The sequence below is a fragment of the Podarcis bocagei genome (assembly GCF_964188305.1).
Source record: "Podarcis bocagei genome assembly, chromosome: 9".
NCBI classification, from domain to species: Eukaryota; Metazoa; Chordata; class Lepidosauria; order Squamata; family Lacertidae; genus Podarcis; species Podarcis bocagei.
The window spans coordinates 66,463,112-66,486,737 of NC_138134.1; the positions used below are offsets into that span (position 1 = coordinate 66,463,112).

Sequence of the window (23,626 nt, forward strand, 5' to 3'; positions counted from 1 at the left end):
GCAGGCCCTGCGGAAGGATGTCAAGTCCTGCAGGGCCCTTGTCTCTTGTGACAGAGCGTTCCACCAGGTTGGAGCCGCAGCCAAAAAAGCCCTGGCTCTAGTTGAGGCCAGCCTAACCTCTCTGTGGCCTGGGACCTTCAAGATGTTTTTATTTGAGGACCGTAAGTTCCTCTGTGGGGCATACCAGGAGAGGCGGTCCCGTAGGTACGAGGGTCCTAGGCCGTATAGGGCTTTGAAGGTTAAAACCAGCACCTTAAACCTGATCCTGTACTCCACTGGGAGCCAGTGCAGCTGGTATAGCACCGGATGAATGTGATCCCGCAGCGAAGACCCCGTAAGGAGTCTCGCTGCGGCATTCTGCACCCGCTGGAGTTTCTGGGTCAGTCTCAGGGGCAGCCCCACGTAGAGCGGGTTACAATAATCCAGTCTGGAGGTGACCGTCGCGTGGATCACAGTGGCTAGGTCAGGGCGAGAGAGGTAAGGAGCCAACTGCTTAGCTTGGCGGAGATGAAAAAATGCCGCCTTTGTTATAGCTGCAATCTGCGCCTCCATGGAGAGGGAGGTATCGAAGATTACACCCAAACTCTTAACGGACGGTGCTGGCACTAATTGCACCCCCGCAAGAGATGGGAGTTGCCCCCTCAATCCCATATCGTCCCGTCCCAGCCAGAGGACCTCTGTCTTCGAAGGATTTAACTTCAACCGGCTCCCACGTAACCATCCAGCCACAGCTTCCAAGCATCTGATCAGTGTGTCTGGGGCCGAGTCAGGATGGCCATCCATCAACCGATAGAGTTGGGTGTCATCAGCATACTGATGGCAGCCCAGCCCAAAACTCCGGACAAGCTGGGTGAGGGGGCGCATAAAGATGTTAAAAAGCATCGGGGAGAGTATCGCACCCTAGGGCACTCCACACACCAAGGAGTGGCGGGATGACAGTTCCCCCCCAAGCGCCACCCTCTGTCCCCGACCAGAGAGAAATGAGCGCAGCCATTGAAGGACTGTGCCCTGGATCCCCACGTCGGCAAGGCGGTGGTCCAGGAGTTCGTGATCGACCATGTCGAAGGCTGCTGACAGGTCTAGAAGAATCAGCAGTCCCGACCCGCCTCGATCCAGCTGCCTGCGGAGATCATCTGTTAGGGTGACCAAAGCCGTCTCGGTCCCATGACCAGCGCGGAAGCCGGACTGGAATGGATCCAGAGCCAATGTTTCATCCAGAAACCTACCAAGCTGTTCAGCAACCGCTCTCTCAATCACCTTACCCAGGAATGGAAGATTCGAAACTGGGCGGTAATTGGATAGATCTAAGGGATCTAATGATGTTTTCTTTAAGAGCGGACGCACCACTGCCTCCTTCAGTTCCCCTGGGAATGTCCCGGTGCCAAGGGACAAATTGATGATATCCCCCAGGGGGGCCTGCACCTCGTCTGGACACGCTCTAATCAGCCAAGACGGGCACGGGTCGAGAGGACAAGTGGTGGGCTTTCCAGCTCGGAGGAGTCTGTCCACATCGGCTGGGGATATCCGGCCAAAGTGGTCCAATACTGGACCCGAGGACAGTCGAGGGGCCTCCAGTTCCTTTATTGTATCCAAATTGGCAGGGAGGTCATGGCGGAGCGACAGGACCTTCTCCGCAAAAAAGCTCGCAAATGCCTCACAGCTGTGTGTCGAATTGTTATTTAAATTTGGCTGTCCTTCAAGGGACGTTAAAGACCGAATTATACTAAATAATTGTGCCGGGCGAGAGCTAGCGGATGCAATGGAGGCCGAGAAGTAGGACTTCTTAGCGGCCTTCACTGCCATCTCGTAGGTATTCATAAAAACCCTATAAGATGTTCTTGAGGCTCCGTCACGGGCACCCCGCCATACTCGCTCTAGCCGTCTAAGGTCCCGCTTCATTTTCCGGAGCTCCTCAGTAAACCAGGGAGCCCGGTTTCTGCGGGGTCGCAGAGGGCGCTTAGGTGCGATCTCATTGATGGCTGCCAGGAGCTGGGTATTAAAACAAATGTCATATTGTTGTTGGCATAGTTTAGAAACAATACTCTTAAGAAAAATATACAAATTCAGCTTTGATATTGTATGAACCTGTTTTGGTTTTCGTTGGAACAAAAATGCATCCACATAGAGTCCTATCTTTCCAAGATGTGTAATCCTGTAGCGCAGGTGTGTGGAACCTCAAGCCCTTGAACTGGCCCCCAGAACTTTGTCCAGGCTGCACCCCTTCTGAGACCCTGCTCTGCACCCTGTTCAAATGCTTTTTGATAAAGCTGTCATGATGCCTCTTGCTTGCCTATCACAACCAGCTGCATAAATCTCACTCTATGGAAGGCAGTAGACTATTTCCTTAATTCTATGTGTACACAGTTTTATTATTCTGAAGCATTATAAATAAAGCATTATGTAATAGTTCTTTAGGGATGCGGGTGGCGCTGTGGGTTAAACCACAGAGCCTAGGGCTTGCCGATCAGAAGGTCAGTGGTTTGAATCCCCGTAATGGGGCGAGCTCGCGTTGCTCGGTCCCTGCTCCTGCCAGCCTAGCAGTTCAAAATCACGTCAAAGTGCAAGCAGATAAATAGGTACCGCTCTGGCGGGAAGGTAAATGGCGTTTCCATGCGCTGCTCTGGTTCGCCAGAAGCGGCTTAGTCATGCTGGCCATATGACTTGGAAGCCGTACGCCGGCTCCCTCGGCCAGTAAAGCGAGATGAGCGCCGCAACCCCAGAGTCGGTCACGACTGGACCTAATGGTCAGGGGTCCCTTTACCTAATAGTTCTTTGTACAATTTCAAATCCTTATCTTCTGGCATGCAGAAAGGGAGGATCCAAATGCCTTTGACTGGCAGATGAAAACTTGGTATGTGCCGTAGAATCAACATGACAATGGCTGGGAAAGTTTTCACATTGCCTCCTCTCGAATGTCAGATTATGCGTGGAATAAATAGACCTCTCAAGGTGATTTGTTGTCTTTGCATTCATCCTCACTCAGTGTCATTGTGGCTTCCTAGTTTATAAGAACATGAAGGGCAGATTCCCCAGGCACCACTGGCGCAAGAAAATAACAACTAGGAAGTATTGCTTGTACTGCAATAATCACTTCCATTTTTTCATTCTGTCTTGGCTATAAACAGGACCCTCTGCTCCTATAATTTAATCAAAAAGAACATTATAGGGCAGAGGTTATTTATATGCTGATGCTTGCATTTCAAAATTAAATCAATGGGTTGCTCTTTATATTTTTGCCATTCCTTGTCCTTTGGTATGCCTTTTTCCTTTATCATATCTGAGGAGCAGAAAGGGGAGGGATAAGTCACAATCTAGCCAGAATTAAACACATTAAAGTCCTGTTGATACTGCCTTACTTCATCCTCTTCAAGCATCTTATTTTCAGGTAGTCCCCATAACATGTTGCAGTTATAGTAGCTTAGCACTGATTTTCCTATGTTGGATTTTTATGCCTATCCACCTGTCAAATTCATGGATCCAAGGGCAGGTTATTCAGGTCCATAGTATCATGCAAAGCTTTTGACACAACCATTGCTCAACTATTCTCTTTTACACAAAACTCTTTTCGTCAAGACAAGGATCTCCAATTTCAACTCTAGGACCAGATTAGTTTTCTTCAGGGTTGCCATACAAGCCTAACCTCCAAGAAGACACAACCGGCCTTGGTTTTATTTCATTCCGTATAAATAGTTATCCCTCTTAAAGACTTCAAGTTTCCCTTGGACTAAATGGTCCTTTGAGGGCTCTCCTTTCTTCTCATTGAATCTTCTGTTGCAGTCATTTTTTCTCAGATTGAGTTTTAAATGCTGTTTGTGAGTGTTGATATGGCCTGCAGGGTGGTGCTGTGGTCTAAACCACTGAGCCTCTTGGGCTTGCTGATTGGAAGGTCAGCGGTTTGAATCCCTGCTCTGTCCCAGCTCCTGCCAGCCTAGCAGTTCGAAAGTACACCAGTGCAAGTAGATAAATAGGTATTGCTGCGGCGGGAAGGTAAATGACATTTATGGATTCTGTCACGGTGTCCTGTTATGCCAGAAGAAATTTAGTCATGCTGGCCACATGACCCAGAAAGCTGTCTGTGGACAAACGCTGGCTCCCTCGGCCTGAAAGCGAGATGAGCATCTCAACCCTGTAGTCGCCTTTGACTGGACTTAACTGTCCAGGGGTCCTTTAGCTTTTACCTTACCAGGGTCATTACTCCCCCCCCCCAAGTGCCTATAAGCATAGTCATGTACATATCCTTATTCATCATGTTTTCATTAAATATGTGCTTATATTACAGATTCAACACATGTACCGCTGTGCTCGGGTTCAAGGCCTAGACACCAGTGAGGGGCTCCTCCTCTTTGGCAAAGAGCACTTTTATGTGATTGATGGCTATACCATGACCGCCACCAGAGAAATACGGGACATTGAAACCCTGCCTCTAAAGTGAGTTAGGCGTGACATTCTTTGAAATTGTAAGAGAAAAAAATGTCTCCCTGTTAGAAAGTATGACAGCATCAGGACTATAAGAAACCCTCCTGAATATAGCGCTTAAAAACGATCTCCAAAAACAACACTGCACCTAAAATAGAAATATGCAAAATCTGTACGTGACTCTATAGCTATTGTATCATAGTTTTTACAATTCTCGTAATGGTTTATGAAGCCAAACATGACTATAGAATATGAGTGGGTGAAATCAGATTTGCTATGTATAGTCTTATATTTATAGTTTCTCTCCTACCTTTTACTCTCTACAGTATGCATGAGCCAATTATACCCAGAGGAGCCCGACAGGGTCCAAGTCAACTCAAAAGGACATGCAGTATTTTTGCATACGAGGATATTAAGGAAGTGCACAAAAGAAGATACCTGTTACAGGTATTGCTTCTAGTGGGGAACAGCAGGGTTTCGTAAATATTTTATTTATTTATTTCATAATTTCATGAAACTTGCACACTACTTGATTTTTTAAAAAAACAACAAACCTCAAAGTAATTTACAAGAAGAAAAAACAAGAAAATCAAGAAAAAAATCACAAACATACTTTATAACATACAAAGGCTGAAATACTAAAACCTTTAAAAATTACCATACCTTTCTAAGCATCTGGGTAGGCTTGTCTAAACCAGAATGTTTTTAGCAGGCCCTAAAAAGATTATAGTGACGGCACCTGCTTGATCTCAACAGGCCAGGAGTTCCAAAGTGTAGGTGTTGCCACACTAAACAATCAAGTTCTTACAAATGTGGAACAGGTATTATGTGGCACTTGTATTAGCGCCTGTTCCGCCAATCAAAGCAGTCAGGTGGGCACATGTACAGTAAGGCGATCTCATAGGTAAACTGGTTCCAAGTTGTTAAGAGCTTTATATTTTATAGGCACTGGCGTCACCCTGCCACTTGCTTCAGGTGGGATAAAACCCTACACATAATATATATTGTAGTCTTTTTATTAAACATTTTAGTCTGGAAGCTTCAGTGCATTGTAAACCCTGACAAAGGGATTAGGGGTGATTTTTAAAGCACAGTTTGCAGGAGTAAGTTGACTTCATACCTAGGTAAAAAAGGTCTGACTTGGGCTTCATGAAAGTCCACAGCAATTACTCTTCTGTGCTTTGACAACATTTTTAAAACCTGCCATTTCTTTGCAGCCAATTGCTGTTGAAGTATTCTCTGGAGATGGACGCAACTATCTTCTTGCTTTTCAGAAAGGAGTGAGGAATAAAGTCTACCAAAGGTATTTCCATTCATACTATTTATAATAAGAGTACTTATAACAAGCGTATTGGCGAGGCAGCCATGGCAAAGGCTTGCCTCTTCAAAAGGGCTTGGGAGAATGTGATGTTTATGACTAATACCAATAGGGTCTATTAGGCTTGTGTGTTGAGCATGCTGTCCTATTGATATTAGGCAAGAATATTAATAGAGGAGAAAATTGTAGACATTTGACCACAAATGAGAAACAATTCCATATTGAGTCTTTATTGACCACGAGGAAATGTTAACATTTAACACTGCATTATCCCCTGCCCTTCTGCTGCCCATTCATCCATTGTGGGAATTCCTCTTAACAGGGAGTGAGATGAAAATTAGGCCGCCGCAGCAGCTAGCCTATATTATGCTAAACATAGTCTTATTATAAAGACAAGACAATTATTTCATCTCAACTTGCTCCCAATAATCCAGCCTGCCTTAGAAAGAGGGCAGCCAGCCAGTAGAGCTCAAGAATGTCAAGATCAACCAAGAAGTGAGCTCAGTAGGCAGAAAGGCATGTTGCATTTGCTGAAAATCTCAGACGCCCCAGCGACACATGTAAGGGGGACACTACACAGCATGAATATAAGTGGGGTCTCCTCTGTCCTCTTATAGATCTTCAGTCTGGGATTTTACTAACCAGAGTAATTCAGTGCCACCTCCAGAACTTGACCACCTCTTTAGTCACCCTTGACTCGAGATCACAGGATCAATGCATATCTTTGAATGGACTCTACTGTTCAGTTCCCTTTGTGGACACCTGCAGAAACTGTTCATTCCTGTCTTATGCCTTCCAGTTTTATGAACAAAAGAGGATTTGCTTGCTATGTTTTCCAAGCAACTGAGTGGACACATATTGGGGGGTAAAGTGATCCTTAAATAAACTGTTCCCAGCTACTAAGGGCTTTATGTGCTAACAGTAACACTTTGAATGCCTTCCTTCCTCTCCATCCCATCCCCACAAAAATCTCTTTTAGAACTGAGGTGTACTTTTCTTTTTACTGTTTTTTCATTGCAATGTATACTTTTAATAAAAATAGACACAGCGGCCTAATTAATTCATTAACAGTCTGGCAGTAGGCGCCACCTGAATCTTAATTGAAACGCACTTTTGTTGATTACATTATCCTATTATTATTTTTAAGGTTTCTGGCTGTCGTTCCATCTTTAACTGACAGTTCAGAGTCTGTGTCTGGACAGCGACCCAACACCAGTGTGGAACAAGGGTGAGTGTCTGTATTTTTTTAATTCCACACGATAGATTTGGAAGTGAAGGAATTTACAGTATTCGTTTTGACTGCTTTCTACTCATCCCGCTATTTTAAAAGTTGAACCTCCTGGTGACTTTCACTGTCTTTAATGTGTTACCCAGTGTAAGTAGAGGAGATTTGGAGTATAAGAAAAAGCAGAAATGCAAATAAAATATTGTGAACAGCAATGAAAATAAAATAGCAAGGGGCTTCTCTCTTGAAATTGACTGTGCTCACACATCATAGTAAAGGTAAAGGGTAAAGGGACCCCTGACCATTAGGTCCAGTCGTGACCGACTCTGGGGTTGTGGCGCTCATCTCACTTTATTGGCCGAGGGAGCCAGCGTACAGCTTCCGGGTCATGTGGCCAGCATGCTAGGTTGGCAGGACCAGGGACCGAACAACAGGAGCTCACCCCATCATGGGGATTCGAACCGCCAACCTTCCGATTGGCAAGTTCTAGGCTCTGTGGTTTAGCCCACAGCACCACCCGTATGCTAAAGGTTCATCATGAATATTTAGATGTCTCCCGCTTTGCTCCTCTCCTAGCCAGAGTAAGAGCTGCAAACCACAATCCCTGGCTTAGTATCATGTCAGAATCATGGGTCATGGTGGTTGGCTTGCTCCAAGCAAGCCATGCCTGGGAAACCAAAGCTTGTTCTTGATGCACTCAGACAGTTACACTACACAAGCTCTAACATCAAAGCATGTTAGACTGTTGGAGGTGACCGTTCCTTGACATTGACCGTTCATGACATTGATAGTGATCCATAGATACTAGGATGGTACAACTGTTGATTCTTTAATAGTTTAAAATCAGTTATAATTAATATGGTAGCATGGATTACGAGGAAAAAGTTGCTCCGTGTTACATGAAGTTGCTAACATTGCTCTCATATACCACTGCTAAATGGCAAGAGTACTGACCCTTTCTGCTTCTCCTTAGGTCTGGCTTGCTGAGCACCCTAGTGGGGGAGAAATCTGTTACACAAAGGTGGGAGGTAAGTATAGAAAGTAGTTTAGTTGATAACAACAACAACAATTTATTATTGATACCCTGCCCATCTGGCTGGGTTTCCCCAGCCACTCTGAGCAGCTCCCAATCGAATATTAAAAACACAATACAGCATTAAACATTAAAAACTTCCCTGAACAGGGCTGCCTTCAGATGCCTTCTAAAAGTCAGATAGTTGTTTATTTCCTTTACATCTGATGGGAGGGCATTTCATATGGGGGGCGCCACTGCCAAGAAGGCCCTCTGCCTGGTTCCCTGTAACCTCACTTCTCACAGGGAGGGAAACACCAGAAGGCCATCAGAGCTGGATCTCAGTGTCCAGGCTGAACGATGGGGGTGTATACTGGGCCAAGGCCATTTAGGGCTTCCTTTTCATGGTGGATTGAAATAGAATATTTGGACATGTAATATTGGGGCCAAAATGCTTTGTCACATTTAAGTTCCTGTATTTTATAAAGTGGTGGACAACCGAAATATTTTTGGTTTTGTTACTGGGAAATTAACATCAGTGCTGTTTTGTTTTGTTCTGTTTTGTGTGCTATCTCTGCAAAGAGAGGTGAAATTAGTAATTTCCAGTATCTGATGCACTTAAACACTTTGGCTGGCCGATCCTACAATGACCTCATGCAGTATCCTGTTTTCCCGTGGATCCTTGCAGACTATGATTCAGAGGTAAACATAAAAATCCTACATTTCATAAAAGAAAAACCTGTTCTTGGAAGCCTAAAACCCTGCACTTAAAAGTAACTCAGATTAGGGCTGGAAGCCTTGCTTCTTCAAACATTACTGTTTGTTAACGAATCTGTGAAGTAAGTTGTGGTGTTTCAAGGCAGAGGCTTGAGTAATGTTGCAGTGAATTAATAAAAGACATATCTGCACTTCAGATGAGAGAAAGGGACAATTGTTTTAAATCAGGCTTGAGCAGCTAAATATTTAGAGTAGCTGCCAACATTTTTAGAAACCTCAATATATTGAATAGAAATCTCAATATATTGAATAGAGGAGCCAGAAATAGTTGCACGTGAATGTATTCAATTAGTCAGAGAAACAAATTTCTGAAGAATGGACTTTACTACTTGTTTGCTTTTAAAGGAATTGGATCTTACAAACCCAAAGACATTTAGAAACTTGGCCAAACCTATGGGAGCCCAGACTGACGAGAGGTTAGCTCAGTATAAGAAGCGCTACAAAGACTGGGAAGACCCTAATGGTAAGTGCAATAAAACATCTATCATCCACAATCTGAGATGGATGTAATGGAATAAATGGTACTGTGGCTTTTCCTTTAATATGATTTTCTGAGGGCTGGAGATTCCACCAGACACTGTCAGTTTTACCAGCTAAGAAGCTGAGGACAGGTTTATCGTTAGGAAATTTGCCATGATTCAGTTGAGCCCCTGTGCTAAATTAATATAATAATTGTATAAAATCCTGCTTGTCTCCATCAGTTCTTGGAAATGTTTCTGCTCATAAAAACATTCAAGAAATGATCAGTGAAGATGTCTCTAAACTTATTGTGTCTAATCTGAAGCATTTAATTCTAAAAAGAGTGTTATAAAATACTGTGTGTGACATTTTTAAAAAACGAAATATGATTAGTTGAGCACTATAACAATTTAAGTGGCTATAGTGTCAAATTATAAGCATTGAAACAAATTTTAACTATACCAATTTTAGATGTACTTAGTGTCTTGGTAAAGGTAAAGGGAGCCCTGACCATTAGGGCCAGTTGTGGCCGACTCTGGGGTTGCGGTGCTCATCTCGCTTTATTGGCCGAGGGAGCCGGCGTACAGCTTCCAGGTCATGTGGCCAGCATGACTAAGCCGCTTCTGGCGAACCAGAGCAGTGCACGGAAATGCCGTTTACCTTCCTGCCGGAGTGGTACCTATTTATCTACTTGCACTTTGATGTGCTTTCGAACTGCTAGGTTGGCAGGAGCAGGGACCGAGCAACAGGAGCTCACCCCGTCACGGGGATTCAAAGCACCGACCTTCTGATTGGCAAGTCCTAGGCTCTGTGGTTTAACCCACAGCGCCACCCTTAGTGTCTTGGTACTAGCAAGCTAATACTAACTAAGCCTAGTAATTTAACACAGACTTCTCATTTCCTTCCTATTTCCTTTTCCTGTTATTTATTCCCCCCCTCCCCCATTTTCTTTCAGGTGAAACTCCAGCTTATCATTACGGCACCCATTATTCATCAGCGATGATAGTAGCCTCATATCTTGTGAGAATGGAACCCTTTACACAGATATTCTTAAGGCTACAGGTAAGCTATTTACTTCTGCCATTTGCTTCCAAGGTGTAACGAGCAGTGTAGGGAACGCCTTAATTGCCATGCAAATACTTCTCTTTTTCCTTCCTCAGGGCGGCCACTTTGACTTGGCTGACAGAATGTTCCACAGTGTGCGTGAAGCCTGGTACTCAGCATCTAAGCACAATATGGCAGATGTCAAGGAGCTTATCCCGGAATTCTTCTACCTCCCAGAGTTGCTACTCAATTCCAACAACTTTGATCTAGGTGAGAAAAGCCACTTTTGATGGCACGGCTCTATTTCCTACAGAGACACCGTCGAAAGATGAACATAAAGCGGATTTTGATGTGTATTAAATAAAGATAAGAGCAGTGTATGTTTTAGTCTTAATTTCGGAGATTGGTCATTTTAAACTGCTCATTTGCGCTATGGAGCTCATTCAGATGTCCTGTTAAACTTTCTCAAGAAGCACACTTCATTGCGGAAAAACCCTCTTTATCCTTGTTTTTGGCTTGTAGGTTGCAAGCAGAATGGCACTAAACTTGGGGATGTAATACTCCCCCCATGGGCTAAAGGGGATCCCCGCGAATTCATCAGAGTGCATCGGGAGGTAATGTATGTTCTTGTTAGAAACTACAATACCTTTTTGGACTCCCATCCGAATCTTGCTATTCTGTTTGGAAGAAAGCATTTTTGGCTGATCGTTTTGCTCTTTATATCTTTTGTACATGTTGAGCACACTGGGATTAACAAACGTGTCAGTTGACGTAGTGAATCCAGTTGATAAGTTCTCACCTTCCTTTGTATTAGAACTCTGTAATGAAGTTTTGTTCTTGTTTGTTTTTTTAAAAAAGTTGCAATGTTTTTAGAGCAGGCTATAAATTGAAGGAAAATAAGTAAAGCAGTTAAAAAGAAAGAAAGAAACTTAGTCATGGTGTTGGCTAACAACGCCATCTGTTTCAGCAAGCAAGCCTTTGCCCACCTGTAAGCAGGTTGTGCTCCATTTAACGTGCACATTTTGAATTGCAGGCTTTGGAATGCGATTTTGTGAGTTCTCACCTGCACGAGTGGATAGACTTGATATTTGGCTACAAACAGCAAGGGCCGCCTGCAGTAGAAGCTGTAAATGTTTTCCATCATCTTTTCTATGAGGGCCAAGTGGACATATACAACATAAATGATCCATTAAAAGAAACAGCTACTATAGGATTCATTAACAACTTTGGACAGATACCGAAACAGGTAATGAATGATATTTGAGTATGGTGCATCTGTGGTTCAAGACAAAGTTGGTATATTCTATTCTATTTGCTTTGTCCTTTCGGAGATTTAATTCCTTCTGTTCAACACTTGGAGACCCTTGGCCCTTTGGGGGAGGATGGTGCAATCAGGAGTTTGAATCTCATTTCCATGGGCTTTATTCTTGTTTTAAAAGGCAAGTCTCTGTTGCTTTGATTTCTTAGTAAAAGTAAAAGCTGGTCATGCAAATGTAACGTATTTGAATGACAATCCTTGGTATCAGTCTGGGACAGGGTGTGGGCCTTCAGCTCATGCCATCTTTGTAATATTGCATATTAATGTCACCACATGACAGCATGACCCAAATGGGAATGAACTGGATGGTCTTGGAGTGACTCCAAGAATAAACAAAAATATCCATCCTCAGTATGTTGGTGCGATCTTGTTTCACAGAGAAGTAAGCATACAGGTTTAGACACATAGCAGTGAATATACTCATGTTTGAATGGGATCTGGGTAGACCTTAAGCAAAGGAGGAGGGGGGGGTGTAGTTCATCAGGAAGATCTTCTGTGCAAGGCCCATTTAAACGAATGCGAAATACGCAAAATCTTGATTTTAGTTGTGCTTGCCCAAGAGAACTTCCCAGTGGATCGTGCCCTTGATGCTTTCCAGAAGTAAAATGTAATTTCCAGATGTAAAATATAAATATATGGAGTCCCAAGGCCTTGCACAGATTTTGACAAAGAACAAACAGCCACACAGCCAAAACATAAAGTGATTAACATTTTCTCCAAAATTAAAATTAAAATTAAAATTACTTGCTTAGGGTTTCGTTTATGGGATCCCACATAGCTCTTAGCATCGAAGCTGGTGGTAAAAATGAAAATCCTAAAAACCTGAAACATAATAGTACTAAGACAGAACTTGATTAAAATTAACTTCTTCTGTCCCTTCAATACCTGCATATTAAAAATAAAGATACTTTTTACTACTACCTTACTACCAGCTGACCTGTCCCTTCATCATGGAGAACATTCCACTGCTAAAACGTCCCTCACTAACAATGAAATTATGTGAACAGTTAGATTTAAAAGGAGTGTTTTAAAATGTTATTAAATGTTTAGGATGAAGCCTGCCAAATCTTAATAATTCTCTGTTTATGATTGCCACTTATCTGCTAAGGTTGACAGTATTTACACTAGCATCCTGTTTTGATAAACACCAGCATTCCATCTGCCCCTCTGACGGTCCCTTTAAAAGCACCCCGTGGTTGATTAACATGGCTTTGAGTGCATATCAGGAGTGGCGAATACTGGTATTTCACTGACTCATCGTCACATGGTGGGCCGAGGCAACTGAAAACAGCTTGTGTGTTTCCTGTGACTGTGAAATCCATCTCTGTTAGGGAATTTATTTGCAACAAGTCTCATGGATGGTGCTGACATGTTTTGAGAGGTGTTGCTGCAAATTATTTGCAGGCCTGCTGCTAAGCCTGTAATGTTTTCTGTCTTGCTGCAGTTGTTTAAGAAACCTCACCCTCCAAAGCGAGTGAGAAGCCGAATTAATGGAGAAATAAGTGGGGTTTCTATCCCACCAGGTATTGCCAGTGGCAAGATTTTTTTCCATCATTTAGACAACCTGAGGCCTTCTCTTGCACCAGTAAAAGGTAAATGCTGCAATCAGTTTACTTTTTTTTTTTTTTTAGAACTACGCTCATAGTTCCAGGCATTTTTATTAAAACATATACTGTTGTTTGCCCCAGAAGAAAAAGACTTCCAAGGTCGTCTATATCAATTAAAATGTTGTTGTTTTTAATCTATTAAAAATGTGAAGTGTCCTTCATTGCATCTACCATATTTTTCGCTCTATAAGACGCACTAGACCACAAGACGCACCTAGTTTTTGGAGGAGGAAAACAAGAAAAAAATATTCTGAATCTCAGAAGCCAGAACAGCAAGAGGGATCGCTGCGCAGTGAAAGCAGCGATCCCTCTTGCTGTTCTGGCTTCTGTGATAGCTGTGCAGCCTGCATTCACTCCATAAGATGCACACACATTTCCCCTTACTTTTTAGGAGGGGAAAAGTAAGTCTTACAGAGCAAAAAATATGGTATGTTATGACATGAGCAGAACAGAATATGCCAAAAATTCAGTGCACTAGAAACAACAGAACATGTCATGGCAGGTGAAGAAACGAGTGAAAACAAACTTATTCAACATCTTTATCAATGACTTGGATGATGGACTCAAGGGCATCCTGATCAAATTTGCAGATGACACCAAACTGGGAGGGGTGGCTAACACCCCAGAGGACAGGATCACACTTCAAAACGACCTTGACAGATTAGAGAATTGGGCAAAAACAAACAAGATGAATTTTAACAGGGAGAAATGTAAAGTATTGCACTTGGGCAAAAAAAATGAGAGGCACAAATACAAGATGGGTGACACTTGGCTTGAGAGCAGTACATGTGAAAAGGATCTAGGAGTCTTGGTTGACCACAAACTTGACATGAGCCAACAGTGTGACGCGGCAGCTAAAAAAGCCAATGCAATTCTGGGCTGCATCAATAGGAGTATAGCATCTAGATCAAGGGAAGTAATAGTGCCACTGTATTCTGCTCTGGTCAGACCACACCTGGAGTACTGTGTCCAGTTCTGGGCACCACAATTCAAGAAGGACACTGACAAACTGGAACGTGTCCAGAGGAGGGCAACCAAAATGGTCAAAGGCCTGGAAACAATGCCTTATGAGGAACGGCTAAGGGAGCTGGGCATGTTTAGCCTGGAGAAGAGGAGGTTAAGGGGTGATATGATAGCCATGTTCAAATATATAAAAGGATGTCACATAGAGGAGGGAGAAAGGTTTTCTGCTGCTCCAGAGAAGCGGACACGGAGCAATGGATCCAAACTACAAGAAAGAAGATTCCACCTAAACATTAGGAAGAACTTCCTGACAGTAAGAGCTGTTCGACAGTGGAATTTGCTGCCAAGGAGTGTGGTGGAGTCTCCTACTTTGGAGGTCTTTAAGCAGAGGCTTGACAACCATATGTCAGGAGTGCTCTGATGGTGTTTCCTGCTTGGCAGGGGGTTGGACTCGATGGCCCTTGTGGTCTCTTCCAACTCTATGATTCTATGATTCTATGAAACCAAGCAATATATATATATATGAAGCCAATCTTTAAACTAGAGAGCGTTTTAAACAAGCTGATATTAAAATAAAGAAAACAAAACAAAGGCCAATGTGCCTCAAAGATTTCACTTGATGTGGGATCAGGATTGTCAGTGGCATCTGTGCATTAGACACCTTGTTTGAACAGGGCTTGTGCTCATAGAGTGAAATGTGTAAGCAAAACCCACAAATCCTGATCCCTCGGAGTTGTGAAGAGTGGATAGTCAGCACAGATCCAGATTACATGTTGGACTGTTTGCATAGAGACCTATATGACTGTGGTGTCCAGTGCCTGCACCTTGGGTGGCAAAGGCCACGCTAATCCCCCGCACCCCACAATAGCCTTTCTTTGCAGTTAAGGCTGTGTTGGGATAGGGATGGCTCTAAGGGAACATCGCCTAGAAACTGGTTTTAATCATCTTGCCCTCTCTGGAGATGATAGGTGTGTGCACTAGCGACATTCAGAGAGTTGTCCAGGCTGCAACCCCAAGTTAATTTCCATGCTTCCTGACTTCGCTGGAAATTATGAGAGCACAAAAGAGCCTTCTGGACTGGGAGCCGGCCTTACATTGTGCCTCCACTACAGATCTTCCCTTAGGCTTTGTGCTGTTCAGATTTGCCTTGCTTCTAGCACACTGAACCATGAACAAGATTCATGTCGCTAGACTGCTAGAGGACTGAACAGAAGTCTTCTTACAATGGAATGGTTGTGTTTGAATTTATACAAAGTTATTTTGATACTCGCCAGCCACTTTTCTCACTGCTCTGCTGAAACGTAAGACTCTTTTGAGCATTAACGAATTCCTGAAGCATTCTCAGTAGCTCTATGCCCTTGAAAGTCTCTTATCCAGTTTCTTACACTTCTGTGTCATGGGAGTTGATAAGAATTTAACATCACTGGTCACTGTTTAAATTCTTTCAGAGCTTTCAGTAGTGTAAGCAGGTTTCTCAGAAAGATAACAAAGTTCTGAAATATCCTCACTTTCTACTGTGATTGGGTATAGCTTTCACCTAATCTTGGAACAGTGAATGTTTTTATGAGCTCTTGTTTGTGAATGCTGCTATCTTTTCTTTCTCTCTTTTCTTTCTCTCTTTGAGCAGAGCTCAAGGAGCGTGTGGGACAGATCGTGTACACGGACAAAGGAATTTTAGCAGTGGAGCAGAATAAAGTGCTAATTCCGCCAGCCTGGAATAAAACCTTTGCTTGGGGTTATGCAGATCTCAGCTGCAGGCTGGGAACCTATGAGTCAGACAAGGTTTGTCTCTCAGATTTTTGTGGCTCTTTAACTTGCATGCTTGATGATGGAAAACAATGACTGAACAAGCTGCCTCAGGCAGGTGTCTTAACTGTACCCTTTTAGAAACCTGCTGAACACATTTTTGTTCAGACAAGCCTATCCAGGTATTTAGAAAGTTGATGCAGGTTTTAGTCTGTTCTTAGTTAATATTTTTTTGAAATCATTGCTGTTAATTTTTATTGATAATTTTATTGTTTTTATCTTTTTTTAAAAAACTGCTTTGAGGTTTGTTGGTTTTTAACAATCAAGCGGTGCATTTTGTGAAAGCTTGTAACATAAATAAATAAATTCGATATCTAAGCAGGCCGTGGGGCAAGTTAACACTTGGCAGAAAGTTGTTTCTTCTTATGAAATCTGTCTGTTAAATGTACATATGTTTTAATTAACAAGTATAATTTGCATGAGCACCATCCTTTTGTGCAGGTTGAGCTATGTTAATGACTTTAAGATTGGCCAAAATACAGAGTGAATTATGTTCCGGGGGTAGAGGATTCCAGGCTTTCTTCTCCTATTACTTGTATCCTTTCCACACTTCCCTTGCTTTGCCCCTGCCCATGAAACCAAGGAGCCGGCTCCTGAACGCAGCTTCCGAACCCAGCTCTTTGGTTGTGCATGGGAGTTTTAGAAATCCTTTGCCTCTCCCCTGGAACTGCCTTTGGAAGTGTGAGCTGGTTTTCTTCCAGGATGCAAGGTTGGGTGGAAGGAAATGTATCTTCCCCAACCAACCAACACAGTGATAGGATGCCGGAAACTGGCCACAGTTTGTAAATTGATGGGTGCGCTGTTTTACTTTTCCACCTTTCTAGGCCGTGATCGTTTATGAATGCTTATCGGAATGGGGACAGGTTCTCAGTGCCATCTGTCCAAATCCCAAGCTGGTCATCACCGGAGGAACCAGCACAGTTGTTTGTGTATGGGAGATGGGCACCTCCAAGGAAAAAGCCAGAACGCTCACTCTTAAGCAGGTAAATCGGGATTTCTGTCTCAGAAAACTGGGCCCAAGCATAGTTCATCGGTACTGATTAAATCCGGGAAGTTGGGAGTGAACTAAGTCAGAAGGTTTTGCCTTCCTCAACTGTTGGCACACGGATAGATCACCAAAAGTTGTGGTGTTTTTTTCTGGGGAAAGGAAGAAATTCACTGTGGATTCTGTCAGAGCTCTGAACAAAATTTGCTTATCACCCTGCACAACCGTAGCCTTACGTCCATGTGACTGCACGGACAATTTACTAAAACCATTGAAATACACCCCTGCTCTATGTCCTGCCACTGTCTTTTGTCCCCATAGGGGTCTGCCTATATCAGCAAAGGGTGAGCAAAAGGCAAGGAAGGGGCTGAGAATTTGTTCTTGTTGTCAGCTAATTCTCCCCTGGTCTCCTCGCTGGCCCAAATAGGACTAATTTAGCCAGCTAGCCCTGGTGATCATCTAATGTTTATTGGGTGGATTTCCCCCCTAAATTGACAAATTCTGAATTTATTGTTATTCACGTTTTATACTGTATTTTATGCTGTTTTTTGTTGCATCAATTAAGTGTTTTAAATTTGTTGTTAGCCGCCCTGACCCTGGTTTTCTGAACCGGGAAGGGCGGGGTATAAATTATTATTATTATTATTATTATTATTATTATTATTATTATTATTATTATTATTTGCTTAGACACAGTTCACCAGTGCTATCGCAGAGTCTCCATTCATTTCAATGAGGCTCACCTGGGAAATGGCTACAAACCCCACTTAAGTGGTTTGAGGTTATTCAGCAAGAAACCACACTATTCAGTTTCCGTAGCATTGTGTTTCTTAGATTTTAATTCGTCTTCTGCAACCTAGTAATAGTGTCATACACCCACCTTGTCCCTCTCTCCGAAGGAAAACTATTCCAATATCTGTATTTGCAGCACTTTGCAGTAAATGCTTTATGTGTTTTCTTCTGTCTTCCTCTGCTTTTAGGCGCTGCTTGGCCACACCGAAGCAGTCACGTGTTTGACAGCCTCTCTGGCCTATCACATCATTGTGAGCGGGTCTCGGGACCGCACCTGCATCATCTGGGATTTGAACAAGCTCTCCTTTTTAACGCAGCTTCGTGGCCACCGGGCCCCCGTGTCAGCCCTCTGCATCAACGAACTGACGGTACAGATCAGAACATCGACTGCTTCTCTTAGAAGAGAGACAAATGTAGAAAATCACTCTTGAGCTGGTTGCGCCCATTTCAGCTCCAGATTGCATATGTCCCCTAGTTAGTGACGTTTTCCAAGTTATTAAATGAAAACATCATGGAGCCCCTTTTGAGGTTTCAACTGTGTGATTTATTGCAGACAGAAAGCAGCTTGCTGGGTACTTAGAAAAACTTACTATAGGGGGTCAACCAGAGATTCCCTTCTCTTCTTCCAAAACCATTGTTTATCATATTTTCACCTGACCATCATGTTGGCCCAGTAACTAGGCAAGTTGACTCTGGAGTAGGGGGAGACCTATCATCAATTTTTGGCACTGTCACTAGAAGAGCAGGCATTGGAGGGTACCAGAGATCCTACAATACTCCATTGGCCTTTAAGCTGCTTGTGGCTTCATCCTGCTGTAATACAGTGGTACCTCGGGTTAAGTACTTAATTCGTTCCGGAGGTCCGTTCTTAACCTGAAGCACCACTTTAGTTAATGGGGCCTCCCACTGCCACTGCGCCGCCGGAGCATGTTTTCTGTTCTCATCCTGAAGCAAAGTTCTTAACCTGAGGTACTATTTCTGGGTTAGCAGAGTCTGTAACCTGAAGCGTATGTAACCCGAGGTACCACTGTAATGGAAAGCATGTCATCATGTAGGCTTGTTATGGTCTTTCCCGAATGATAACAGTTGCTATTGCAGGGACATTGTTTGTGTGCCACAGCAGTAGCATATTACAGGGCCTTTCAGTTTGTCTTTAACTAGATTGCAGCCTCTTATCTATGTAGATCAGTTCCTGATGGGGTCAGTTTCAAGTCATCGGTTCTTGGAGTTTCCAGCCAGACCACGCCTTTGTTCTTCATATTAAATCGTGATGCGTTTCTCCTCCGGGATGGCAAAGAATGGCAATGTTGAGATCTAAGTGTGCCTAAAACATTTATCCTTTTTTTCAGGGAGACATTGTGTCCTGCGCTGGCACTTACATCCACGTGTGGAGCATTAATGGGAACCCCATCGTGAGTGTGAACACTTTCACCGGGCGCAGCCAGCAAATCCTGTGCTGTTGCATGTCAGAAATGAACGAATGGGATACCCAGAACGTGATTGTGACGGGGCATTCGGACGGAGTGGTCCGAGTAAGTACCAGCAGTCGTGTAGAAATAAAACTGGGGGTCGGCAGCATACCTCGTGGTGCAGAGAAGGGTTTTTGTTCATAATATGAGAACCTGGCTCATCCAGTGAAGCTGAATGCTGAGAGTTTCGGAGGAAAGGGAGTGGGGCAGCATTGAAACTCATGAATCTGAAGTCTAAAGGGGATTTAGACAGATTCACGGACAATAAGGCCATCAGTGGTTTCTAGGTGTGATAGCTATATACTCTACATCTAAATTTGCTAATTGGGAGAGGGCTATTGCACTCCTGTCCTCTTTGTGGGCTTCCCATTGGCATCTATTGTGGGAAACAGGATGACAGGACTTATATAGGATTTCCAGGTTCATTCTTAATTGCAGCTCCTATCTGTTCAGAATTCTTCAATGGCATATTCATTTACTCATATATTAAAGCTGTTGAATAGCCCATCCACTAGTTTTGGGGCATACAGTTAGAAACCTAGTTTGATTGTAATTTAAATGTGCCTTGATTTTTGTGTCTCCTTGAGTGCTTTCAATGTTACTTTGCTCCATGTCTTGTTATCGTATCAGGTTGAAAGCCAGGTTACACGACAAGGGGTTATGCATTCAGACTCACACTTTCATCTCTCCTTCTCCTAGTTCTGGCGAATGGAGTTTCTGCAGGTCCCGGAAACTCCAGCTCCTGAACCTGTGGAGGCGCTCGAGATGCAGGAAGAGTGTCCGGAAACCCAAATAGGTGCTGTTTCTTTTTGGCTTTGTGTTCAGCTTTGAATTATTCAAGGTGTAGCTCAGGAGTCAGAAACCTTTGCTTGGGGCTATACCTTAGTTGGGGCTATACTTCTATTTATTTATTTCATACATTTATATACCATTTGATTGCTTTAAAATAAATAAATCTCAAAACAGCGAATGAGAAGAGTAAAACAATAACATTATTAGTTTTTAATAACTTATTTTTAACTCCCACCATCCCTGATCATTTTCCTTGCTGGCTTGGTGTCTGACAATATCGGGGAGCACCACTTCGGCTGCCCCCTGGCATGGAAGGCATACTGTATTTTTCACTCCATAAGATGCACCCGACCACAAGGCGCACCCAACCATAAGACGCACCTAGTTTTTAGAGGGGGAATGCAAGAAGAAGAAAAAATTTAAGGGAGTGTTGAGCAGAGCCTGTATGCATCCCAGACACTGCTCAGCGCTCCCTTTCACGAGCTGCGAGGAGCGTGTGTGCGGCGCTTGTGGGCTTTTCCCCGAGGAGGGAGAAGGGCAGCCCGTCACTGATAGGCTTGCCCTTTTCCCTCCTCGGGGAAAAGCCTCCAAGAGCTGCACACATGCTCCACACGGCTCTTTAAAGGGAGCGCGGCTATTCCTGGCTTTTGCGGGAGGTGGGGGAAGGGACAGAGCCTCCGCAGGGCAGTGGGATGAAGGCTCCCCATGCCCTGCAGAGGCTTTGCATGGCTAAGCCAGAAGCTAGAACAGCAAGAGGGAGCGCTCCCTCTAGCTGTTTTGGCTTCTGGGATAGCCCACGAAGCCTGCATTTGCTCCATAAGACGCACACACATTTCCCCTTACTTTTTTAGGAGGGAAAAGGTGCGTCTTATAGAGTGAAAAATATGGTACTAATGTCCCTAATGGGCTTTGTATGTATCTCGGCCTAAGTTTTATGTCAGAGTTACAGAGGAGCGGGTCTAGTGAGGGAAAGCGAATCATGACTGGGTCTGTTTGTTTTTAACGCATTGCATGTAACAGGAGAGGAAGCCCCGGATGAGGACAGCAGCGATTCAGAAGCAGAAGACCAGGGCCTTGGCCAGGACCCGAAGTTGCAGGAAAGCCGGAGCCAGCCAGGCAGCACCAGCCACAGGCCTCGCTCGTCCTCAGCCCGAGCAGCAGCTGCGTGGTCGGCAGACAGCAGCTCTGACGACTCGAGGCGCTGGTCCGACCAGCTCAGCTTGGATGAGAAGGATGGCTTCATCTTCGTGAACTACTCCGAGGGGCAAGCAAAAGTCCACCCCCAGGTTCAAGCTAACCACCCACACCCTAATCCAGGGGAACTACGACATTACAGCAAGCTCAAGCCAGGTAAGGAAACTCCTCTTGGCATCATGCCAAAGTAGAAGTGTGTTGCCTGGGCAGGTTTCCGGGTGCCCAGATAAATCCTGTACTCTCTGGGGCAAGTGGACACAGATCCTGAACTGCATTTTCCTTCCTGAGCAGGCACCATGCAGCTGTGTTTCCCACCCTCCACATCTGCTTACATTGTTACCCGTTTTCCTTTCTTAGGCTACAGATGGGAGCGGCAGCTAGTGTTCCGGAGCAAACTAACTATGCACACAGCCTTTGATCGCAAGGACAACGCACATCCTGCAGACATCACAGCACTGGGCATCTCCAAGTGAGTGACCTGCTCTCTGTGTGTCCCCAGTATATCAGCTGAAGGCACAGTAGTGGTTTCAGCTTTAGATCGGCTAGAACAAAACAAACAACTTTGGAACTGAAAATTGCTTTGAAATGGTTAGACCGGGCATCCCCAAACTCAGCCCTCCAGCTGTTTGGGAACTACAATTCCCATCATCCCTGACCACTGGTCCGGTTAGCTAGGGATGATGGGAGTTGTAGTCCCAAAACAACTGGACGGCTGAGTTTGGGAGTGCCTGGGTTAGACATATAGGAGATGCAACTACAGTGGTACCTCTGGTTACATACTCTTCAGGTTACAGACTCCGCTAACCCAGAAATAGTACCTCGGTGTAGTGGTTCTAGGGGTTGCTCGTGCGTAAGCCGGTGCAAACACCTGGCTGGGTTGCCTGAGTGAACCTTTTCTGTCCGGACAGCCACTCTCCCGTGGCTGTCTCAATCGCTGGCAGAATCCATCAGTGGGCGTTTCTTGAACTTCTTCCAGTAAATAAGCTCTTTGACGCCTAGTCTCCTCCTACTCTCTCTGCGCAAAAGCCTTCTGCGCAAGGAGGGCGCAGGCAGCAGAGGACCTCTACTCTCCCCGCTGGTTCCCGGCAAGGAGTCCTGGGATCGCCTCGCCGCTTCCCCCATCTGCCCCCCTTCTCCACTGGTGCTACGCTGATTCTCTTCCCCAGAAGATGGGCTGCCTCTCCCACTCCTGGGACGCTCTCTGGAATCCCTCTGGATTTTGCTCTCTCCCTCCGGCACTGATGGCAGTTCCCTGACACTCTGGTTAAGAACTTTGCTTCAGGATGAGAACAGAAATCGTGCTCCGGCAGCAGCAGGAGGCCCCATTAGCTAAAGTGGTGCTTCAGGTTAAGAACAGTTTCAGGTCAAGAACAGACCTCCGGAACGAATTAAGTACTTAACCCGAGGTACCACTGTATAAGCCATGATATCTAGGTATAGCTACTGTGTTCAGAGTTACCCTTCGTCAGAGTATCGGGTGCCATGAACACATTGAGGCCTTTAATGAAATGCTTTGGGCATTCTTATTCTTCTTTACAATTGTTGTATTTTTTTTGGTTACCATTCTGACACCTCCCCCCCCCCTCTTTTTTCTCATTTGTCTTTGGTGCTCCCCTACCTTTTCTCAAAGTTGGGAGTCTGACCTGGTAGACCTTACTCTGATTCAGCAATTCGCGGGGGGGGGGGGGCAGGATGTGGAGCAAAGCTGCTACCTTTGGCCTAGTATTTTCTGGCTTTAAAAAATGTGTTTCTCTCTAGCCTTGAGGCTACTTCCTAATGCTTAAATCAAGTGCTAATTTGTCTTTGCGTATCCGTTTCTCCTTTCAGGGATCACAGCAGGATTCTCGTAGGCGACAGCAGAGGCAGAGTGTTCAGCTGGTCAGTGAGTGACCAGCCCGGCCGCTCTGCAGCTGACCACTGGGTGAAAGATGAGGGAGGAGACTGTTGTTCCAGCTGCTCCGTCCGTTTCTCTCTTACTGAAAGGCGCCACCATTGCAGAAACTGCGGGCAGCTCTTCTGTCAGAAGTAAGAAAGATGGTCTGTCCTGTAAATTCTTTACAGACTGGTTCTCGCAAAGAAGTGCTAGCATCTGAAGAGCTGCTTCTTTTTAATTTTGTATTCTTTACTGAAAAATAAAAAGTACAGAATTACAAGTGCACGGAATAAGATAAGACACAAAAAAAGAAGCAACAAGAAATAGTACCCATGTAGAAAACAAAACAGAAAAAAGGTATTGTGCACATTACAAAAAAAGGAGAAAAACTTGTTATTGTAGTTAACCAGACCTTAATCTGTTTTTTAAAATGAATTCTAAATATCATTAAACTTGCCCCTGGCAAGTCTACGTTTGTACACAACTTGTCTGAAGAGCTGCTTCTTGATAACAACAGGCACCCTATTTATTTCGCTAGCAAATCTGATACCCCCACCAAAAATAAATAAATTCTCT

The 23,626-nt window shown here is 44.2% G+C and overlaps 1 protein-coding gene across 2 annotated transcripts in view; it reads left to right on the top strand.

Annotated features, from left to right (window-relative positions):
* WDFY3 (WD repeat and FYVE domain containing 3) overlaps positions 1-23,626 on the top strand; it is a 132,884-nt gene that overhangs the window by 104,868 nt on the left and 4,390 nt on the right. For both annotated transcript variants that reach the window (XM_081206864.1, XM_081206863.1), the window contains exons 46-65: positions 4,280-4,428; positions 4,743-4,863; positions 5,634-5,719; positions 6,882-6,962; positions 7,933-7,987; positions 8,554-8,673; positions 9,094-9,211; positions 10,163-10,269; positions 10,368-10,521; positions 10,774-10,865; positions 11,285-11,497; positions 13,014-13,161; positions 15,767-15,921; positions 16,770-16,928; positions 17,911-18,090; positions 19,072-19,254; positions 19,891-19,987; positions 21,004-21,333; positions 21,535-21,646; positions 23,005-23,202. In XM_081206864.1, coding sequence (XP_081062990.1) covers positions 4,280-4,428; positions 4,743-4,863; positions 5,634-5,719; positions 6,882-6,962; positions 7,933-7,987; positions 8,554-8,673; positions 9,094-9,211; positions 10,163-10,269; positions 10,368-10,521; positions 10,774-10,865; positions 11,285-11,497; positions 13,014-13,161; positions 15,767-15,921; positions 16,770-16,928; positions 17,911-18,090; positions 19,072-19,254; positions 19,891-19,987; positions 21,004-21,333; positions 21,535-21,646; positions 23,005-23,202 — 2,858 coding nt within the window. The remainder of the gene's footprint in view (positions 1-4,279; positions 4,429-4,742; positions 4,864-5,633; positions 5,720-6,881; positions 6,963-7,932; positions 7,988-8,553; positions 8,674-9,093; positions 9,212-10,162; positions 10,270-10,367; positions 10,522-10,773; positions 10,866-11,284; positions 11,498-13,013; positions 13,162-15,766; positions 15,922-16,769; positions 16,929-17,910; positions 18,091-19,071; positions 19,255-19,890; positions 19,988-21,003; positions 21,334-21,534; positions 21,647-23,004; positions 23,203-23,626) is intronic.